The sequence below is a fragment of the Myzus persicae genome, unplaced genomic scaffold (genome assembly GCF_001856785.1).
Source record: "Myzus persicae strain clone G006 unplaced genomic scaffold, MPER_G0061.0, whole genome shotgun sequence".
Classification (NCBI taxonomy): domain Eukaryota; kingdom Metazoa; phylum Arthropoda; class Insecta; order Hemiptera; family Aphididae; genus Myzus; species Myzus persicae.
Genome location: NW_019101845.1, coordinates 25,595 through 45,627, shown reverse-complemented (window position 1 = coordinate 45,627; position 20,033 = coordinate 25,595). Strand labels below are relative to the sequence as shown.

General features: G+C 26.5%; 3 protein-coding genes across 4 annotated transcripts; 2 read left to right on the top strand and 1 right to left on the bottom strand.

The window, feature by feature from the left end:
* The first annotated feature begins 414 nt into the window (after window positions 1–414).
* Window positions 415–6,732, top strand: LOC111030568 (transcriptional regulator ATRX-like). Of its 2 annotated transcripts, none has more exons than XM_022310116.1 (2): window positions 415–526; window positions 3,211–6,732. In XM_022310116.1, the coding sequence occupies exon 2, from the start codon at window positions 3,226–3,228 to the stop codon at window positions 6,661–6,663; it is 3,438 nt and encodes a 1,145-aa protein (XP_022165808.1). In that variant the 5' UTR covers window positions 415–526; window positions 3,211–3,225; the 3' UTR covers window positions 6,664–6,732. The 2 variants fall into 2 exon arrangements, with proteins under 2 accessions (XP_022165808.1, XP_022165809.1); XM_022310117.1 differs by lacking the exon at window positions 415–526 and adding an exon at window positions 2,114–2,763.
* Window positions 6,733–7,481: 749 nt separating this feature from the next.
* Window positions 7,482–12,645, top strand: LOC111030572 (DNA polymerase subunit gamma-2, mitochondrial). Its single transcript, XM_022310124.1, has 7 exons — window positions 7,482–7,810; window positions 7,961–8,093; window positions 10,218–10,323; window positions 10,397–10,573; window positions 10,681–10,867; window positions 10,936–11,159; window positions 12,513–12,645. Exons 1-7 carry the CDS (start codon window positions 7,591–7,593, stop codon window positions 12,570–12,572), a joined length of 1,107 nt encoding a protein of 368 aa, XP_022165816.1. The 5' UTR covers window positions 7,482–7,590; the 3' UTR covers window positions 12,573–12,645.
* Window positions 12,646–16,979: 4,334 nt separating this feature from the next.
* LOC111030581 (protein phosphatase inhibitor 2-like) lies at window positions 16,980–18,550 on the bottom strand. Its single transcript, XM_022310139.1, has 4 exons — window positions 18,199–18,550; window positions 17,917–18,105; window positions 17,573–17,658; window positions 16,980–17,456 (listed from the first exon to the last, which is right to left on the bottom strand). Exons 1-4 carry the CDS (start codon window positions 18,303–18,305, stop codon window positions 17,314–17,316), a joined length of 525 nt encoding a protein of 174 aa, XP_022165831.1. The 5' UTR covers window positions 18,306–18,550; the 3' UTR covers window positions 16,980–17,313.
* Window positions 18,551–20,033: the final 1,483 nt, after the last annotated feature.

Here is a 20,033-nt window from a genome sequence, read left to right as displayed (position 1 = left end):
TTTCAATACAAATTACAAGTTCATCCGGCCGAAATATTTACTAGTTTAATATGATCCAAGTGTAAATGGCGGCTAACATCAATGATAAGGAGACCGTATCACCACTTACCACTCACGTGGTAACTAAGAAGGCATGCAGTATGAATGTATTGTAATTTGTAACTGATTATGTACCTATAATATATAAATTATAATCGTAAAACGATTCGAATAATCGAAACTCATGGTCGCTTGTTACACAAAATAGTTATAAAATCATGTCCAAAATATTATCAACAACACTCCGGAAGAATAATTTGGTCCACTGTACACAGGGAGTCTTCAAGTGGCTTAGTAGTATTATAAATAAAAGTACTACTTTGAGTTTAGACAAAGATTTGGTTAAACGCCTGGAAACTGTATCTCATGTTGGATTTTCAAAAGAAGGTGGTCTCGAAGTTTTAAGTGCCTCGGTTAAATTTGCTGATCGTATCACTAATATTGATACATCCAAAGTGCAACCGCTCATTACTATCCTGGAGAATTGGTAAGTAATATCATAGACAGTAAAGTTAGTAGTAATGTAATATATATAACAAATTATGACTATTAGTATAATTTATTTAAGATATAAGCAAAGTATAATTTAAATACTAAATAAGTAATAATAAAGTTATAATAATAAGAGCTTATAGTAAGTAACTGCAACTCATGAATAGATAAAATAGTTTTTGGCATACCTACAACTATTTATTTCCTATTTATTAATTCTAAATTAAACAGATTGTTTTTCAAATTTTTTTTTACATAGATATAATGATTGTGGTGACTGGAAAATGTATGTATAAGCTATACCAATTGAATTCTAAATAAAACAGATAGGTTTAATGTTTTCATTTTGATGTAGATATATTGATTATGGTGACTAGAAAATGTATGCTTATGAACTATGAAGCACATGAGCAATATTACAATGTTTGGTGTTTATAGTGGTGTAATGTAAAAGTTGTCATAATTTTATTAAATTTCAAACGTGATCAGTAGGCTTTTTATCATCCCAAAATTATTTATTTTTATAGTTGTTGACAAAAGCTTCAAAACAACATAAGAAGAAAATAATTACTAACAGTATTGTATAAAAGTGCCAAAATCCCTGCTAGATGTTTCTTTCCAAATATTAAATTTAGAACTGAATTGTTCAAAAGTGCCATATTGTGTTTAATACTTCAGCCTTAAGTCTTAACGAACAAATTATATACAATACATAGTTATATCAGAAGATTTTAAGATTATACAGTTATGTACACAAGTTTAAATATTGTTATAACCGTGATGACATACTTGTTAAAAATTTAAAAATATTAAGTACAAAATTCTTTTAAATTAGATTTTTAGCTCGGGTTTCTCAACATTTTTTTTCCTTAGAATTTGCTTACTGCTGATGAGACAACAACGTACAATCATTCAATTTTTAATATTTAATTATTTAATGAAAAATATTTTTGGGTACCACTTCAAACATATTACATGAAAAATAATTTTTGTATAAAATTATTAATATTTGAAATACTTTTTAGAATATATTTGTATACTTTTTTATTGAAGTATTAAAATTGTTAATACCTATTTAAAATATTTCTTAGAATTGAATTCTACCAGTGGCAATGTGAACTCTTTTTTCTAACGTAGCAACTATTTAAAATAAGTACTCATCTACCCAAGCCTAACACCAAACCTAATTTATATAAGTAGGTACATAAATTATTGTAAATTAAAATTACCGTTAAGATACCCACCACCACTTTTAAATGAAACAGTAGCTTCATAAAATATCAGTGTTGGGTAGTGACATAACATAAATTACAAATTACTGTAACAAAATTACTTTTGCGGTAATGCTGAAGTCATTTCATTATATTTTATTTAAATTTACACAATTGTCATGAAATTACTTTTTAAATATCATTTCTATGGAGTAACGTTTTTAAAATAAGTTATGAATGTTTAGAATGTATGACAAAAACTAGTGGCTACAATATTTGAGAAAAATAATAAATCAATACAATTTATCTAAAATTCTGAAAGTCTTAGATAATAAATAATGATCGACAATAGGTATTATTAAAGATCCTAGAAATTAATTCTTATACATATTTTTCATGTGTAACGTAAATTTACCTACCTTCTACTTATTAGTCGTTATGAACTGATTTCATAATTAGATTTTTTAAAAAAAAAGGAACATTGTTTATACCACCCTTCTTTTTGAATGAAAAAGTAAAGTAGCATGATAAAGGTAATGCCATGTTATACAATTATAATTTAAATAAAAATATTTAATGTAATGAGTAATTTACTCAACACTGTGAAATAGCTTTTCATTCTGCCACTGCATGTTACTATCCATAATTTCTGACACCTCTCGTTCTTATGAGATGAGTTATGCTTATGACAAAAGCCAATTCGCTGATAACTGACAATTAATCTAATACATATTGAGGATACCACACTTACAATTATTGTTGTGCGTTATGACTCATGGAAGCACTCAGACATTACACCAACAATTTATGTATAATTGTTCACATTTATTTTTAATATTAGAGCAATTGACTTATTGTAAAATTTACAGGTAACACTATTATACTATTATCAGTGTATTTATATTTTGAAGCAAGCTATACCATTATTAATTTTTTTTTTTAAGTAAACATAAATTACGATGCATATAAGTTTATGAACAATAAGACATTTTTGTGACAGTTTACATTAGCTGAATGTAAGGTAGGTAAGCACCCAGTAATGTCACCCGTTAGGTCAATTGGTTAAGACTACTCAATATTCCTAGGCCAACTTGGGAAAGAATTTTAAGTCTTTTAAAAAAAATCTTTTAACAGAGATAATGTTATTACCTTTGAACTGTATTATAAGTCAATTGACAAGTATTTACATTTTTACACTAGTGACAATAATTAATATGAACTGCTCTACATATATTTGGTACGTTAAGCTTAACAAAGTTAACTAAAGCGTGCTTAATTAAAAATGATGAGCATTTTGTGTATTTTATTCTATTATTTTAAAATAAACTCTTTCAATAATAATTATTGTCATTTTAAGTTTTTCCAGTTGAAGCAAAATTTTAAAAAATTTAAAAAAAATTAGTAGATATCTTTAATTTATTCACCAATAAGTTATATTATTATTATAAGATAATTTTTTTTAATGTAGATCCTGGGTTCAAATATGGCAAAAACTAACAAAACCACAAAGAAAAGCAAAGCCAAAATACCAAAAACTAAACGTACAAATATGTGGAAGAATAAATCAGAATTAGTTAAAAAAAAAATTGCTAAAAATAGTGAAACAAACAATGATATTATACTTGAGTTGATGACAAAATATTCAGAGCTAAACCAAACATTTGAATATATTTTATACTCCAATAAGTATAAACATACATTAACTGATGTTTTTAACATTATAAAAATGCTTTTTTCCAAGTTGGAAGAGTTGGAAAAACATGATGTTGACCTTATAAATACTTTGGAAAATATAAATCTTAATAATAAAATCAAAGGTTTAATCCAGAGTACTGCAATTAATTTAACTCACGTTGTAGAACAATTAGATATAAATGAATCTACATTCTTAAATTTTGCACGTAATTTTAGACCACTGACTGTCAAAAATGACAATCAAGAAGTTACAAATAGTCAAGTATCTAGTTGTGCTAGTATACCTATAGTTTCAGAAGAACCTATAGTTTCAAGTTCACAAGGATGTAGTGATAATTGTTTAAATCAAACAATAAAAACTGAAAATAGAAGTGACCAACTCATTACAAACATATTTGGTGGAAAATACACTATAGTATTGTCGTCAGATGATGAGTATGAAGAATCCGAAGATTATAATGGCAGCAAGAAACAAAATTTAATAAACAGTACCCCTATCAAACATGAAGATTTAGAAAGTTATGTTATAGGATCAGACATTAAAGATATATTTGACCCTGAGAGTTCTAGCCATGAAATAATTTCACCATCTAGACAAAGTCAAGAAATTATTCCAAAATCTAAATCACAACTCAAAACACCTGTACAAAAAAATAGGAAGGTTAAGCCAAAGGTGTCTAATGAAGCTGTAGATGAAGCAAGAAAAGCTGACTTTAATTTAAGAAAACGGCAGATTGTTCGAAATAATGCAATGTTGAGTATAGTTAAAGAATTAAATTTAAAACCTCATGATATAGTATTAGAATTTGATATTGTTAAAAAAAAACCAATTGTAAAAGTTTCTAAAGAATTAGCTAAAGTCTTAAAAGTACATCAGGTGGAAGGTATTCATTTTTTATGGAATACAGTTTTTGAAACTGTGGAAAAAACAAATACTACTGAAGGGACGGGGTGTATTTTAGCCCACCGAATGGGCATTGGTAAAACCTTGCAAATTATAACTATAATATACACTATATTATGCCATACCCAAATTAATATAAAAACATTTTTAATAATTTGTCCACCTGGATTAATTTATAATTGGATGGATGAAATATATAAATGGTTAAAAAATATTGATGTAGATGAAGTTGTCAAAATTTATGATTTGCCCAAGACTCAGAAACTATACAATATAACAAACATAGCGACATGGAAATCTAAAGGAGGTATTCTTATTCTTAGTTATGAGAACTTTAAGAGTTTGGTGAATTGTAAACAAAGTGATTTACAAGAAGCATTCTATCACACTTTAGTTGATCCTGGGCCTGATGTTGTTATTCTGGATGAAGGGCACTATATTAAAAACACCCAAACTATACTATTAAAAAGTTTAACACAAATAAGAACAAAAAGAAGAATAGTATTAACAGGAACTCCTATGCAAAATTCTCTTAAAGAATACCACACATTGGTAGAGTTTGTAAGACCTAACATATTGGGAAATCTTACAGATTTTGTTACAACATTTATCAAACCAATTGATGCTGGCCAATTTATAGACTCGTGTGATGAAGATGTTAAAATAATGAAGCAACGTACGTTCATTTTATATAAGCTCTTACAGAATACTGTCCATCGTATTGATGATAAGAATCTAAAACCTTTATTTACCAACAAAATAGAATACACAATAGAGATTAATTTAACTAAATTCCAATGTGAACTTTATGAGAAGTTCTTGCATTATAACAAAACATCTAATGATGGTTGTAATGTATTTTTACGCTTACATGTGTTAACATTAATAACATTACATCCATTAACATTATATAGATTGAAACATTTTAAAAATAGCAAACAACGCGAATTAGGGACTACAGTTGATGAAAAATTATCAAAAGACTTGTCATGGATTGATAGTTATGGAGAAGATCCAAGATTTTTTGAAGCTAAACAAAGCAATAAAATCACATATGTTTTAAATACAATTCACGAATGTTCCAAAAGAAATGAAAAGGTACTTTGTTTTTTAAAATCACCATTAGCTTTGGATGCTTTAGAACATTTTTTAAAACAAGAGAAGAAATGGGTATTAGGAGAAGATTATCTTAGAATGGATGGTAAAACACCTTTGTCTATACGAAATCAAATGTGTGAAGCTTTTAATAACCCTGAAAATACTTCTAAAGTTTTTCTTTTATCCATGGGTACTGGCGTCCTTGGATATAATATGGTTGGTGCTAATAGAGTATTGTTACTCAGTACATCGTGGAATCCTAGTAATGATTTACAAGCCATCTACAGATGTTTACGATTTGGACAGAAAAAAACTGTTTATGTTAACAGATTATTAGCTAAAGGAACTGTAGAACCTAAAGCATATTATCGACAAATTTCTAAATTAGGAATGGCTAGTAGTGTTGTAGATTTACAACATATGAGTCGAAAAGTATCATATGATCAAACTAACGACTTATTTACGTTTGATTCAATAAAACATTATAATCAACTACTTCCTAACTCAAAGGACCCTGTACTAAACCAATTAATCAGATACAATTTTGAATCAATTAGTGATTTTAAAGAACATGATTCCATGCTTGTTGAATCCGTGGAAGAACAATTAACCATTGAAGAACGTAAAGATGTTTGGTTATCATTTAAGAACAAGCAATTGCCAACTAAAAGTTTGATTAAACCAAAACCACTTACAAAGTTACTGAATACTAATGAGCTTTTATTAAAATATAAAACAAATACAAAAATAAGTGAGGATTCTGGTTCTACAAAAAACATCCAACCCAAAGAGCCACAAGTTCCTACAATACATTCTAATGAAAGCCATAGTTCTAAAACGCATACACATCTCAACAGTGCCCAGCAATCAAATGCATCCACGTCTAAAAGAAAACACTCAACTTTAACAAATACTGCAAAAACCGTAAAAAATTCTAGATTTTTTGAAAAATCTGACCGCGTAAAAAACGTTGAACCCATACAAAATCAGTTTAGAAGTTTTCAACATAAAACTTTTAATCACCATAAGAGGCACCTGGCATCACATTATCGTGCTCCTTTTTCAGGTTTATTACCAGATATAAGACATCAATCCGAACCAAACTTCAAAAGCCAATCAAACCACAATCCGTATAGTATAAATCATACACGGTATCCTAGTAATCAAACATCAACAGAAAATAATATATTAAATCGATCTGGTATGTCAAGATCTGTGGATTAAAGAGATAATTTTCCTATATAAATAATTATGTAATAAAAATGTAATACCAAACATATCCATACTAGAGGCAGTTTTAATGTTAAGTAGTTATTATTTTTATAATAATTTTCAAGTATTTCAAGTATTTCTCTGAGTTAAAACTTCAATTATTTTATGTATGTACTACCATCTTTATAATTTTATAAAAATTATTGTATATTATTTTAATAAATAATTACTAATTACTATTTTGTATGTAAAATTAGTTATATTATTTACATTAAAAAAATATAATACTTCATTAAAGTGTATATTTAACTTGTACATAAATCATTAAGTAAACTAATATGATAATATGATAGCACAAAATTATATCTTTGTTCATCGAAGTAAACTATAAGATATTAATATTTAATATTACTATGCATGATGTAGCAAATAAATAATAATAATTGAATATACTACATTTATTTACCTATTCGTTGTTTAATACTAATAACTATCATTATCTTGTAATAAAAGAAAAATACGTATCCTAGTTTTTCCTTATTTTTATTTTAAAGTAAAAGTGTTGTTAGTATGTTATCCCTTCATTAATCCATTTCCACTTGTAGAAAAGCAAAAAATAATCATATACATTTAAGAAGTAAATAAATAAATTTTTGTTTAATCATTTTAAATTGTTGTTCCAAATGTTATTTATAATGTAATAATAATTTTCAGGAATACTGGTTTAAGAAAAGATCTATCATCAGACAAAATCACAAGAAGAGAAATTATGCGTAATGCATTAGTTGTGGAAGAAGATTATTTTGTTGCTCCCACAAATCAAGTCTAATAAAAATTATAATTTTGTAGAAATAATTATTAGTAAACTGGTAGTTTTATCTTTAATTTAAATTATCATTAAATTTTTTTAAATTACTTATTCAATTTTAAGACTATAAAATGAGTCTATTAAACAGAATATTACCCATGTGCAAAACTTATGCATTTATGGAACCTATTATCATCAATAGTACTATCGACCATTTAAAATTTGGTGCTACAGGAGAACTGTTATGTCAAAATATCAGAAATGAATGGTTATATAGCAATGTTACTAGTAGAGATGAAAGTGTATTTCAATTTTGTAATGTCCAAGAAAAATACTTCAACGATATTTTAAGTAAGATGAATTGTATTTCACTAACCTATATTTAATAGTTATAACAATTGATCTTTTGAGATAAAAAAAAAAAATTATTACCATTTACTATTTTAGTAAAAATAACATTTTTATATTATTATTGTTGTTTTAACATTGGTTTTATCTAAGGTCTTAAAGATCCATTTATGCACGCTAAACAATTTTCCAATAACCAACTACCATTCAGTTTTGCTGATTCAAGAAGTCTCTGTGAACAATTAGATTTAATGGATTCTGGAGTTGACAATAGAAAATGTTTTAGGTAATACATAAAATATCTAAACCCTTAGAAACCAAATACTCGTTGAGTAAAAATAATATAATGATGATAATTTCATGTTAATTAAATCTGAAATATGATGACAGAAAATTAATGTCAATGATATGCAAGTATAGGGCATAGACATAATATTACTGTCTTAGGTATTTACTATTTAGGTTATAGTATAAAAGTAGTACCACTGTCTGATGTCTACCAGTCTTAGGTAATAGATGATCATTTGATAAAATGGCACAACAGCGGTGGTGCAGGAATATGCAAAATTAATGGTTTTTACTTTTCCATATAATGTGATGTTATTCACAAATGTTACATAACATTTAAAAAACTGGTAGATATGATATTCTTAATTCATCACCAAAAAACTCCGTCGTAGTTATGCCAAGTTATCTGTAAAATTATAAAAGTTATCTTAACATAACTTAACTTAAGGTTTTAAACTGTATTTATCATGTACATTATATTGTATAAGATGTAACCATCAGTACCATAGTCAGATGGACTGAACTTGTGCTTCCTGATTTTTTGAAAATGATTATACTCTTTAATTATGTTAGATACCAATATATCATATGTAGTATTCATAGTATATCCCACATATCTTTAACAAATCAATTTAAATTTAAATTATAAAAGTTAGTTTCATTTAGAAAAAAGGTTTTTTTTGTATTTGAAAGTATATATTATGAATTATACTTAAATTAGATGGTTGTAAATATATCTTCTTGTTTTAAATAAGTCCTCTACTCTAATTATATTTAATGGTGGTAGAAAGTTTTCAGTGATGAAAATGTTTCATTTAAAATTTAATGAACAATGAACTTATTTAAGAGGACGCTATACATATCAACATGTGTTGTCTCCTTCTTATAAACCCATAACTTAACAAATTGTACATTCTAAATAATTCATTGAACTGTGTTATGTTAAATCTTATAGTGAATTGACCTTTCATCAAATTTAGAAGTATGAATATTATCAAGGGATGACATTGGTTTTTTTATATTTCAATTTTAAAATAGTAAATTGCTTGTACATTTTAAAATTGAAATATAAAAAGATAACCTATGGCATCGTCTATATAATATTCTTTTAAATTTGATTATAGGCCACCCTAAGATTAAACATATCAGTGTTAAATGAATTATTTAGAATAATTAGCTATGTTATGCGTTTGCAAAACTAAGACAAAATATGCGGGTATGACAACATCCTCTTAAGTTAAGAAAAATTAAAAAAAAAAGATAAACGTATAAATATGCTCTGATGAGAAAGTGCATCTTATAGATTTTTGCAGTAATTTAAGACTAGATTACTAGTGGACCATTTTAGGTGTGACAAGTTATAAACACCACATACCTATATGAGATGAAAACGAGTTAAAAGATATGATAAGCTGTTGTATGGAAGAAGGATAAGCCTCGAAGAAAGGGAGGTTATATGTATACTGGTAGGCAAGTTTTAAAAGGGATTTGATTATGTCAGTAAAATTATGGAAAAGGTGTGTGTGTTTCTTACAGTTCCAAGAATAGTGGAAACTCAAGCCCTTTACTTCAAGGTTTCCATTATTTTTTCCATGTTAGAATGATTTACTTTGATGAAGGTTGAAATCAAATTCAAACATTTTAACTTAACTGTGCATTGCTTGTTACCTTCTGAACTCTATGCTGCACATTTGGAGTACCTAGTGTACTTTTTTATAATGTTAATCAACTTATGATTTTTTGAATTTTATAAAAATAATTAAAATGAAATTTTATGTACATCTACATTAAAAGGGGAATTTAAGCTATGAAAATTAAAATGAAGGAAGAAAACATAGTGCCAACTAAACAACTGGATGTATTAATATGGAGATATTATTCATAACATAGCAAAACATTTTTTCTACTACAAAAAAGATCTCTAGGCACAAAAAAAAACATTATTTGCTCCTCTCAGAATTCAAAACATAAGATTTATTTATATACAAAATATTAATTGATTTCTGTGTTTACCCATCATGATTATTCTAATTTATAATTAAAACTATATGTATTATCATATAGGTACTTATATTTTTAAGTATTATCAATATTACGTACCTACTTATTTTTCCTAATATAGCCCTAAGAATTTTACAAGATTTAAGTATTTTGCATTTTGTATACCGGAAGAAAGTCAACAGTTTTTCTATCACTGGCAAAGGCAACGCAAAATTTGGTGGAGAAAAGTAACATTAAAACACTAAAATATTAAGACTGATACATAAAGTTTTTATGTTGTATATTATTCGTATTTCGTAGTTCTCTGCCAATCCTGGTAGATTTTCATTGACAGAAATATCAACTGATGATAATGGGCAAGAGAGCACAGAAATTCGGGCTGAATTTGAATGGGGTCAGGAGACAATTGAAACCATACGTAACGTTAGTACTAAAATGTTTGATAGTCTCGAACCAGGAGAACAAGAAATTTTTTTAGTGAGTAGTAAATGCCAGTAATAAATAATAATCTTCTTATATTATTGTGTCTAACTGTAGTCTAATAACAATATTAAATTTACCTTGTTTGTTTCAATTAAATATAGTCAAGGGTAGGCAAAAGAAAAGTCTTGCCTCATGTAGTGGAAAGTGAAACTAGTCTCGAGAAAGCGTGTATGGTGTTTCTGTGTGATGGATATACAGAATTGCCTTATCATAATGATCGCAGGGAAGTGTTCCGGTTCCATCGTAAATTAGCTCCGTACAAAATAACATTCGCGGCTCCACTATTAAGTCAGGCAGCTTAGTCTAGTGTGTGATCATCGATTTATTTTTAACAGATTGATTTTAATAATTTATAGATGCAAAAAAAGCTGACGAATTGAGACAACTTTCCACATACTTAGGATTAAATTTAAAAAAATCTGGGGTATCAACTTTAATAGCTCCAAACATTGCCAAAAAGTCACTCGAATCACAATTCACAGATTCGGACTGTCTTGGTATACCTTATATAGCTGTACTTAATGAGACCACTTTAGAAGATGGTATTGTTGGACTTCGTAGTATTGAAACTACTCTCGAGGTATGGCTACTGTATTTATGTATAATATAATATTTAAAAATATTTTTTTATTAATTTAAGACATTGTCATTTATTACTAATAAATACTTTGTACACAATTAAGACATGCATTGATTTTTGGGTTTATAAGCAAACCTGAAAAATTGTATAATGTTGTTTTTGTAGACAATCTGGAGAAACATATAACCTGTTTCAGTGGTGTAGCCTTAATTTTGATTTTGGAGAGGGGCTGATAAATTACTTTTATAAAAGATTCTTAGAAACTTAATTAGGAGGTCCCCAACAATAAGTTTGGTATGCTGATGTCATTGTGGACATTTTAGACTTAAGTTGTAACCATTATACAGATTACAATTTGAATACAATATGGTTAAGTCATACTTCCACACAACATTAAAAGCAGTTTGAAATTTTTCTAAAATTAAGTAGAGGGCTCGATCTGTCCATTTTATACTTACCTAGTGTATGCTTTTTTGATTTCTTTCTATACATTTTTTTTTGCAAGGTCGGAAAGTTTGAAAATTTAATTGAAAATTCCACTTAGGTTATTTTAATAGAAATTGAAAAATATAGGAAATTCATAGACCCAACATTTTTTTACTGACATTGCAATTTCGACTAAATAGTGTTTGCTTAGATGTAACTTGAAGAATAGGTTTTGCCATTCATTTAGGCAAAAAGAGTCATTGCGAGAGGATTAAAAAGTAGTATATTTTGTTTTCTATAGAAGGAATAGTCAATATTTTTCTTTATCATTTAGCAAGACTACCTGGATCTTTTAACTGAAAAAAAGATTGTTTTAATTTTTGATTTTTAAGATTTTCTGAGTTGGCAATTTGTTTTGTAAGAAGTGTGCATAATCTATTATAGTTATAGAATATCTAGTCTTTTTCTGGGTGATAAATTGAATATTCAATCAAAAATCAAGGATTTTAGATATTTATTGTTGCAATTCAAAAATATTTATTAACTTCCAATGTAATTTTTTACATAATACTTATATATGATGTCTATTTGAGTAAATACCATTTTACAATTATTAGTTCATAAATAATCATTAAAGAGTTTTTCATTTAAAAAATATGACAAATCGATTCAATATTTTCAAATTTCCGATGTGTTCATTATGCATATTTGGTACCCACCAGCCACTAACACCTAACACCATAACGACACATAAAAATAATTTAATGAAATAATAAATTTATGTAGGTATTTTAATTATAATTCATTCAACTTCAAAATTATTTTAAGTGCATGGAAGACCATACAACTTTTAAATTTTGTGAATTATGATGTTTATTTTTAAATATTTAATTACCTTAACTATATTATTCTTATATTTTTTTATAGGAAAAAATCCATGTGGCCAATTTGACTTCTTATGTTGAACTTCTCATAAAGAACTACTGATTATATTACTACTGCTATACAATGTAAATTTAGAATTTAGAATTAGTAAATAAAACATTCTTATTAATTTTCATATTATTATATTAATTATAATCAAATAAGTTTTAAATCTATTTATTATAAACTTATAAATAAAGAAGAAAAATTGTTCATTTATTCAAGGTAATCTCTTTAACTACTTAACCGATTTCAAAAAAATTTACCATCAGAAAGCTATACTCTTCAATGGATCTCAAGGCTGTATCACATCTCAATAAGTGAATCTTAATTTTTTTATACAAAGCTAAAAATAAGAGAAAAAAATAGTTATTATGATTGATTATAATTTTAGGCCTGTATTTTATATGAATGTGTGTTAAATCTTCAATGGAGATTAAGATGGGGTTAATTTGTCACTTGAAGTTTTGAATATCTCTACACTGGGGATTAAATAACAAATTGAACACACATTTAAATCATATAGAGTTGGTATTTTTAGCAGGCAACCAAGTGCGGGATCAGCTATGTAATATAAAAAGATGATTTTAAAATTGTTATAAAATAACAAAATATCAATCGACTTAATACACTTTAAATTGCTGGCTTAGAAAATTTATTTTGAAATTTTTAGTTTTCCTCCAATGGAGTAATTACACGATAATAAAAANAATGTGGCCAAAATTGTCAAAAGACTGTGAATGTTTGGGAAAAAATCATAAGACATTGCAGACAAAGTAGTCAATGATGTAGTAGGACGGTCTCTATCAGATACATTTTTCCATTTAGCTAGCCATATTTTAATTTCTGCGTCAAATGTTTCATAATTAGGTAAAATATCTTTATAAAAAAGCGCTACCTCTTGAAAATCTTTTATACCAGTTGTATTCTTAAGACAATTTGGAATAAGTGATTGTAGTTTAGCCATTACATGGTGATGATTAGTAAATCTATCTAGTAATTGACAAATAAAATGATCTAAAAAAGGTAAAAATATTGATCTTTTATAATACTGTTCCGGAGTATCAGATGGAATATTGTTACGTGCAGTTTGTCGCCCTACAGTTCTTGGTACCTCAATGATTCCTTCTAGCATAGACTCTTCTGAATTAGAAAATATTTGTTTAAACTCATCATCGCCATTTTCTCGAATTTCTTTAAATATTTGACATACATCTGTTACTCGCTCACAACAATATGACAAATCAATATTTACTTTTTGTAGTGCTATAGATAGTGGTAAAGTTAAAGAAAAAAACTTCTCAATCACATGTAAAGCTATGATAAAAACTGAGTTTTTAATGGAATTTAAAAGTTGAAAAGCTGTACGTGATGTTTCTACATTTTTATTTCGGGGGGGGGGGGGTGATCTGGTAATCTGGTAATCTGGTCCAGTGATCTGGTAATTGTATAATATTATTAACTATGCGTGTTATACATTAATATAAAATACTATCTATACAATTTATAAATATGAGTGTATGGCTAGAATAAAAAAATGTAAAATGATTATAAATAAGTAGTCTCAATATTTTCAAATTTTTATATAACTCAATAACATAATTTATTTGCAGGGATACCTAAATTGTATACATTCATTTTTTTTTTAAGTTCATATTGAATTTTAGTGAATTTTAAAAGTTCACAGTTCAATGTATTATAAAATAACATAACAAACCTAGGTTGCTAGGTACATGTTTTATGATTATTAAAATTATTTTTTATGATAAAACACATGACAATTTTGATGATTTGTTCGGACAATTATTATTTTTATTCATTTTCGTATAGTTTTTGAATATTTTAATAACATACTTAGTACCTATATATTAATTGTGTACTGTGACTTGATTTTCTTCACTGATAAAGTTTACATAAACTCAATTTTACCTGTTTGTTTTCCTGACAGAATTTACATGCGCCCACAGCAATAGTATCTTCATAATAGAATAAGCTATATTAAGTTCTTTTGCAATTATCTTCACGTAGACTATAGGTTAAAGAGTACATTGTAACCTTGCCTGTAAAAGTAATGTAACTATATTAAAATGGTGCCCTTCGCCTGCTGGCCCCAGTTACAAAACTAGACCACTCTTCGGATGGGGGCTCGGCCCCCACACACCCCAGTTCTAAAATAATATACAATTTTACCATTTTATGAAAAATTAAAAACCAAATATATACATTTGTAGGTATAAATTATACATTTTCTTCATTAAAAACTAGTAAAATAAAAAATTTTCAGTGAGACAACAGTTGAGAACCAAGGTTCAAGTAAATATATATAAGTTTATTTTATATAAAATAATCAATGAAAAATATACCAATGATTAAATGATTAGTTTTTACATATACATTAGAGAGTACATTATATACTATCATATATTACTTTTGTATAACCTACCTAAATTACAAACTGTTAAATTATTTTTAGTATAGCAGTTGTTATTATTTATTTTTATTATTATTATTTTATAATTCAAAATTGTAATTAAAACAATCTTCACTCAACTGTTTAACTAAGTATGGTTAATTTACAAAATAACACATACTTTAATACTATATTATAAAATATTTTTTGAATACACATAATACTTGTAAAATAAAATGTGAATCTGTAAATGATCTTTCATATACTAGCTTAGAACGATTTGTAAGCATTTATTTCAACTTTTAAAAAAATAATTTAATTTAATTTTAAATTTTTTGGACAAATTACATAAATCCACACAATTTAAATTTATTCAAGATCCACATTTTTTAAAAGTTAATTAAAAATATTAATGGTGTTAAGTTAATTCATATTCTAGCAAATACAAATAATTGTATGATAAAGATATCTTTTAATAATCATTGATGAACCATTTTTACATATTGGTAATTTTTTTAAGTTATAATGGTTTGAATAAAAATATTTTATTTACAATCTAACAAATATATTATGAGGAGTATTATAATAAAAATATTAAAATATCATAAGCATAGTCATATAGACTATAGTTAATCCAAAAATAGGCAAATTGTACACATAACATAACATATTATATTAGATACCTGATATACCTACTGATCAAATAAAAACAACTATTTGCTATTTGTTGAATTAAAGTTACTCTAGTAAATAAGTCATATTATAAATGTATTGATCGCGTAATTTAACAGTTTATAACTTATATTAAAAAAAAATTATATATATATATTACATGGTATAATTTTTACATAAGAATTTATTATATTATATAGAATAAGTCTCTAACATACAATTTAGTCTCTCATTTTTAAATTTTATAACACTTGACGCAAATCAATATAATCAACTTAATTTTTTCAAACCTAATAATTACAATATACATAAAGTACATAAACTCTTAAATAAATAATATATATAACGATTATAGATGAGCGATAACCTTATAAAATAGGATATTGTTTAAACTGAAAAAGGATATCTGATGTTAAGGTATTTTCATTATTGGAAAGATATGAGTCTATTCATAAACATAAATTTTTCACTGTATACAGAAAGAAAAAATGTAGTTTAGAAATTTGATGACACAAATAGGTAAGTATGAAAACAAAAGACTCTGTTTATTTAATTTTCATACTGATTTATGTTGGCTAATATCATGAGTAATAACAAGTACCAATGACAAACCTGTACTTAATTAAGGATTAGATATTTTAATTATAGTTATTATTATGATTTACCAAGGGACTGTTAAGATATAAAAATTAATAAGTCAATATGAATATCAAAGAAATCATTAACAAAATGCAGCCATTCAAAATCAAAAATGTTGATAACTTGTTGCACCTATTTTGTTTTTTGTTGAAAATTAAACTGTACTTGACAGCAAAATGTGTTAACATAGGTCAAAGACATTTAAAAAAATTGAGTAAATTTTTTCATTTAGTTTTTTTTTCAAACATAAGCTAATTGGCCTAATTTATTCATGCACTAAAAACATTGTTCAATAAATTGTTGGATACAAATTTAAACCATTCTCATTTTTAAAATTGAGATAATGCATTTCAATTGTAAGCCGAGTATGAATGGTGCCTCTATCTCAAACAAATAACAGTGTTATATGTACATTAAATATAACAATTTACAGTTATTAATACTTCAACAAATTTTATCATAATTGATACATAAAAATTTATATTGACTCATATTGACAGGACTAAAATTTCTAATCATAACAAATATTTATATTTTAATATGAAACTCAACTAATAATTATTTTATAATTTTGTAAATAACTTTGAGAAAAAATCAATTTATTTTATTTTGTGAATAGTTTTGTCTCTTTAAGCACATATTACACCAGGAAAAAAAAATACTTAACTTATGTAAAAATATTCTGACATCCCTTCCACAAACTAACCACAACAAAAATGTAGTTGAATAAATAATTTAAATACAACTGCTAAAAAATATTGAATGTTATATTTGCAATATAATTTTACATAGATTGTGTTAGGCAACATGTTTAGTTTATTAGCTATTTTATAAAAACCAACTATGTGCTTCAAAGAAACTGAAAATTTTACATATTAAATTTAATAATTTATGATAACGATTTTTTTAAATTTGAATCAAATTATATTTATGAAATAATAAGCAATCCATATTTGTGGTTAACAAACTGCTAATTATGCAAAAGGTTACCTTAATAAAATAACATAATAAATCACAATACATTTTTGTTCTTCAATATTGTGCAATAAGCTTTTAGAAAACACACAACAAGAAAAATGTACTTTATACCAGGCTAGCTTCATTTTGTTTACTATTCTCATCATTCTCATCATCATCTTCATCCATCATTTGTTTGGCCAATATTTTTGCAGTCTGGAATTCATTATAATGTTCCTTTCTTTTTTGTTCAAATACCTCCCTTGTAACTGAAATTATAAAATGGTTTAATCAATTAAATATGTCAAGAATTTTAGTACCTAACAAAGTTACATAAATTATGAAATAGTTACACATTTGATCAGTTTTATAAAATACAACTAACTTTTATCTTCTGGAGATTCATCTTCAGATTCAGGTTCTTCTTCTGATTGAAATGAACTACTTCTTCGGCTACCTCCTTCCTCAATCCTAGTATATAAATTAAATTATTATTTATTAATCAAAATTAAGCATCAAGGTGATCAAGGGACTGCAAGATTTTAATCAAAAGGATTGTGATGGGGATTATGAATCTAAATGATATGATAACATTATATTTTGATCGTATTATATATAATTATGTTTGGTAATAATTCATCTTAAAAAAAATAAAATGTTAATTTTAGAAAATATTTATGCTAGGTCCTTCATATTTATTTTAAAACTGTATAATATGATATTAAATACCTTTTCCTCAACTCTTCCGCATTTACACCACCATCCATTTCGTCATCATCTTCATTAACTTCTCGTTCATATGGTGTTTTTGGTTCATCTACTTTCATGTGTCCATAATCTTTATCTGGTGGATGTAAAGTTTTTAATATGTTCATTTCATCCCACTTAGCAGACTTGTTCCCAATTTTTTTCTGTTTTCTTGAATATGAAAAAACAGAATTACGGTTTATTATATTAGGTTGTAATACAATAAACATAAAAAGATTTATGATTATCCTAAAATTAACTTACTCTTTTTCTTCATAACTGACAGAAGGCTTTAGAATACCTTTGGACGGTTCTTTTTTCAAGTTATCCGTGGGGTTTTCAGATCCTGATGGACTCGAAGTAGAAGCCATTTGTATTCGATTTAATTTCTAATTGCAGTTGTAACTTTTAATAGGAACTTTAATAAAGTTGCATTATTTGTGTTTAGGAATTTAAAACTATTATAGGCGCATATTTTAGATATTTATTTAAATTTGAAATATGTTATCACTTTTTACTTATTATTTTTTTCAACTAATAAGAAATAGCAAAAATAAAATATTTTTTTGTTCAATTGAGTGATAATGTTTTGTGAGTTAAAAAATAAAATGTTAAATGATGTTTACCACGGAACTTAGTATCTATTATTTTAAATCGTACTGTTTAGTGCTCGTTGACCAAAATGTACCATGTACGGTACACGATGTAGAAAAGAGATTATATAGGTATATATATTCTTCCATACCACAGAACAATTTATTATACTCCATGGGTTCTTCTCTACATCGTGGTATGGCGGTATCGAATTCTAACTTAACGATACACAGTTGCAGTAACTTTGAAAATCATAATGAACTTTAACACATGTTATATTGAATTAAGCAAATTTAAGATAATACAGATTTCATCTATTCTGTGATACAGCTTTCGATCAATATAATAAATTTAATAATAATAGGCAGGTTGAGACGTTGAGTCCTAGCCCCTAGGGTTAGGGTTGAACAGTATTTGACTATTTTAGTAAAAGTATTCAAGTATTTTTTAATGCAGTACCTACCTATTGAATATTTTTTTAAACACTTTCAACGTCAAGTATTTTTTATATTATTTGAAATACCTACTATTTAGATTCTGATTTTTTTATATTTGTATCTAAGACTTTTTCTAGTAGAAAAAATGCTGCGATCATCGAATTTGAAACCTTTGGCTTCTGGTCATGATCTATTTGGTACTTTTGGGAGGTAAAAATTGAAAAATCTTTTTATTTTTTAAAATTATATGAACAATAAAAGGCGGGAAGTAAATACCGCAATATTATACAGTATAAAAAATTGTACCCACTTGTCGAGAATGCAATTGTAATGGATGTGTTAAATTAAATTTCAATGATAGATGCTTGTATGCGACAAACGATTCTGAGGGTTGATGGTGAGTGAGCCTAACATACTTTAATAATTAGGTAAGTAATCAAATTTAACAATTTTATTTAAAAAAAATTAATAAAAATCAAAAATTTCTCATTCGTTTATTACATAGGTAGCTCAAAAAGAGTCAAACTATTTAAAAAATTGTATGGTGTATAAAATATAGTCATATTGACATTTTTCAAAAATGTGAAATATCAACGGTTATTATAGTTGTTGAGTTAAACTAAAAAAAAAATAATCTATTTTAAGGCACCTAAGTCATATAATTTAGCGGTCGGACTTATTTTCGAAGTTCACGATTTTCCGATTTTGGGTATTCTCTTTGCTCATATGACGTGTATACTGTACATATTGCATACGCACAGCGCTCTATTTTATCTCGCCTTTTATGATTTTTTTTTTTACATAATAAGATTAGTTACACTGAATTTTATGGAGCAATTATATTTTGTTCACTATACTAAAAGTTTGTTGCATCGATGAAACCAGAAAAATTACATTTTTTTATTTTATTGATTTCATGTGTAATAAGTCTGAAAAAAAACCAACCAACTTGAGTTTTGCAACTGGAGCTGGTAGGCGAAGAGAGTTACTTTAATTGCAGGTAATGTTACGAAATGTTCGCACGACCTCGAGTCTGGCGACCGGAGACGACAGGCGTATAGCGAGCGA

Excerpts from the sequence above, each read along its gene's own strand:
- LOC111030568 (XM_022310116.1), top strand. The coding sequence starts at position 3,226 with ATGGCAAAAACTAACAAAACCACAAAGAAAAGCAAAGCCAAAATACCA.
- LOC111030572 (XM_022310124.1), top strand. The coding sequence starts at position 7,591 with ATGAGTCTATTAAACAGAATATTACCCATGTGCAAAACTTATGCATTT. Across the intron at positions 7,811-7,960 it reads ATACTTCAACGATATTTTAA|GTCTTAAAGATCCATTTATG; the intron begins GTAAGATGAATT and ends GTTTTATCTAAG. Across the intron at positions 11,160-12,512 it reads GTATTGAAACTACTCTCGAG|GAAAAAATCCATGTGGCCAA; the intron begins GTATGGCTACTG and ends ATTTTTTTATAG.
- LOC111030581 (XM_022310139.1), bottom strand. The coding sequence starts at position 18,305 with ATGGCTTCTACTTCGAGTCCATCAGGATCTGAAAACCCCACGGATAAC. Across the intron at positions 18,106-18,198 it reads GTCAGTTATGAAGAAAAAGA|AAAACAGAAAAAAATTGGGA; the intron begins GTAAGTTAATTT and ends TTCATATTCAAG. Across the intron at positions 17,659-17,916 it reads GCGGAAGAGTTGAGGAAAAG|GATTGAGGAAGGAGGTAGCC; the intron begins GTATTTAATATC and ends TTTATATACTAG.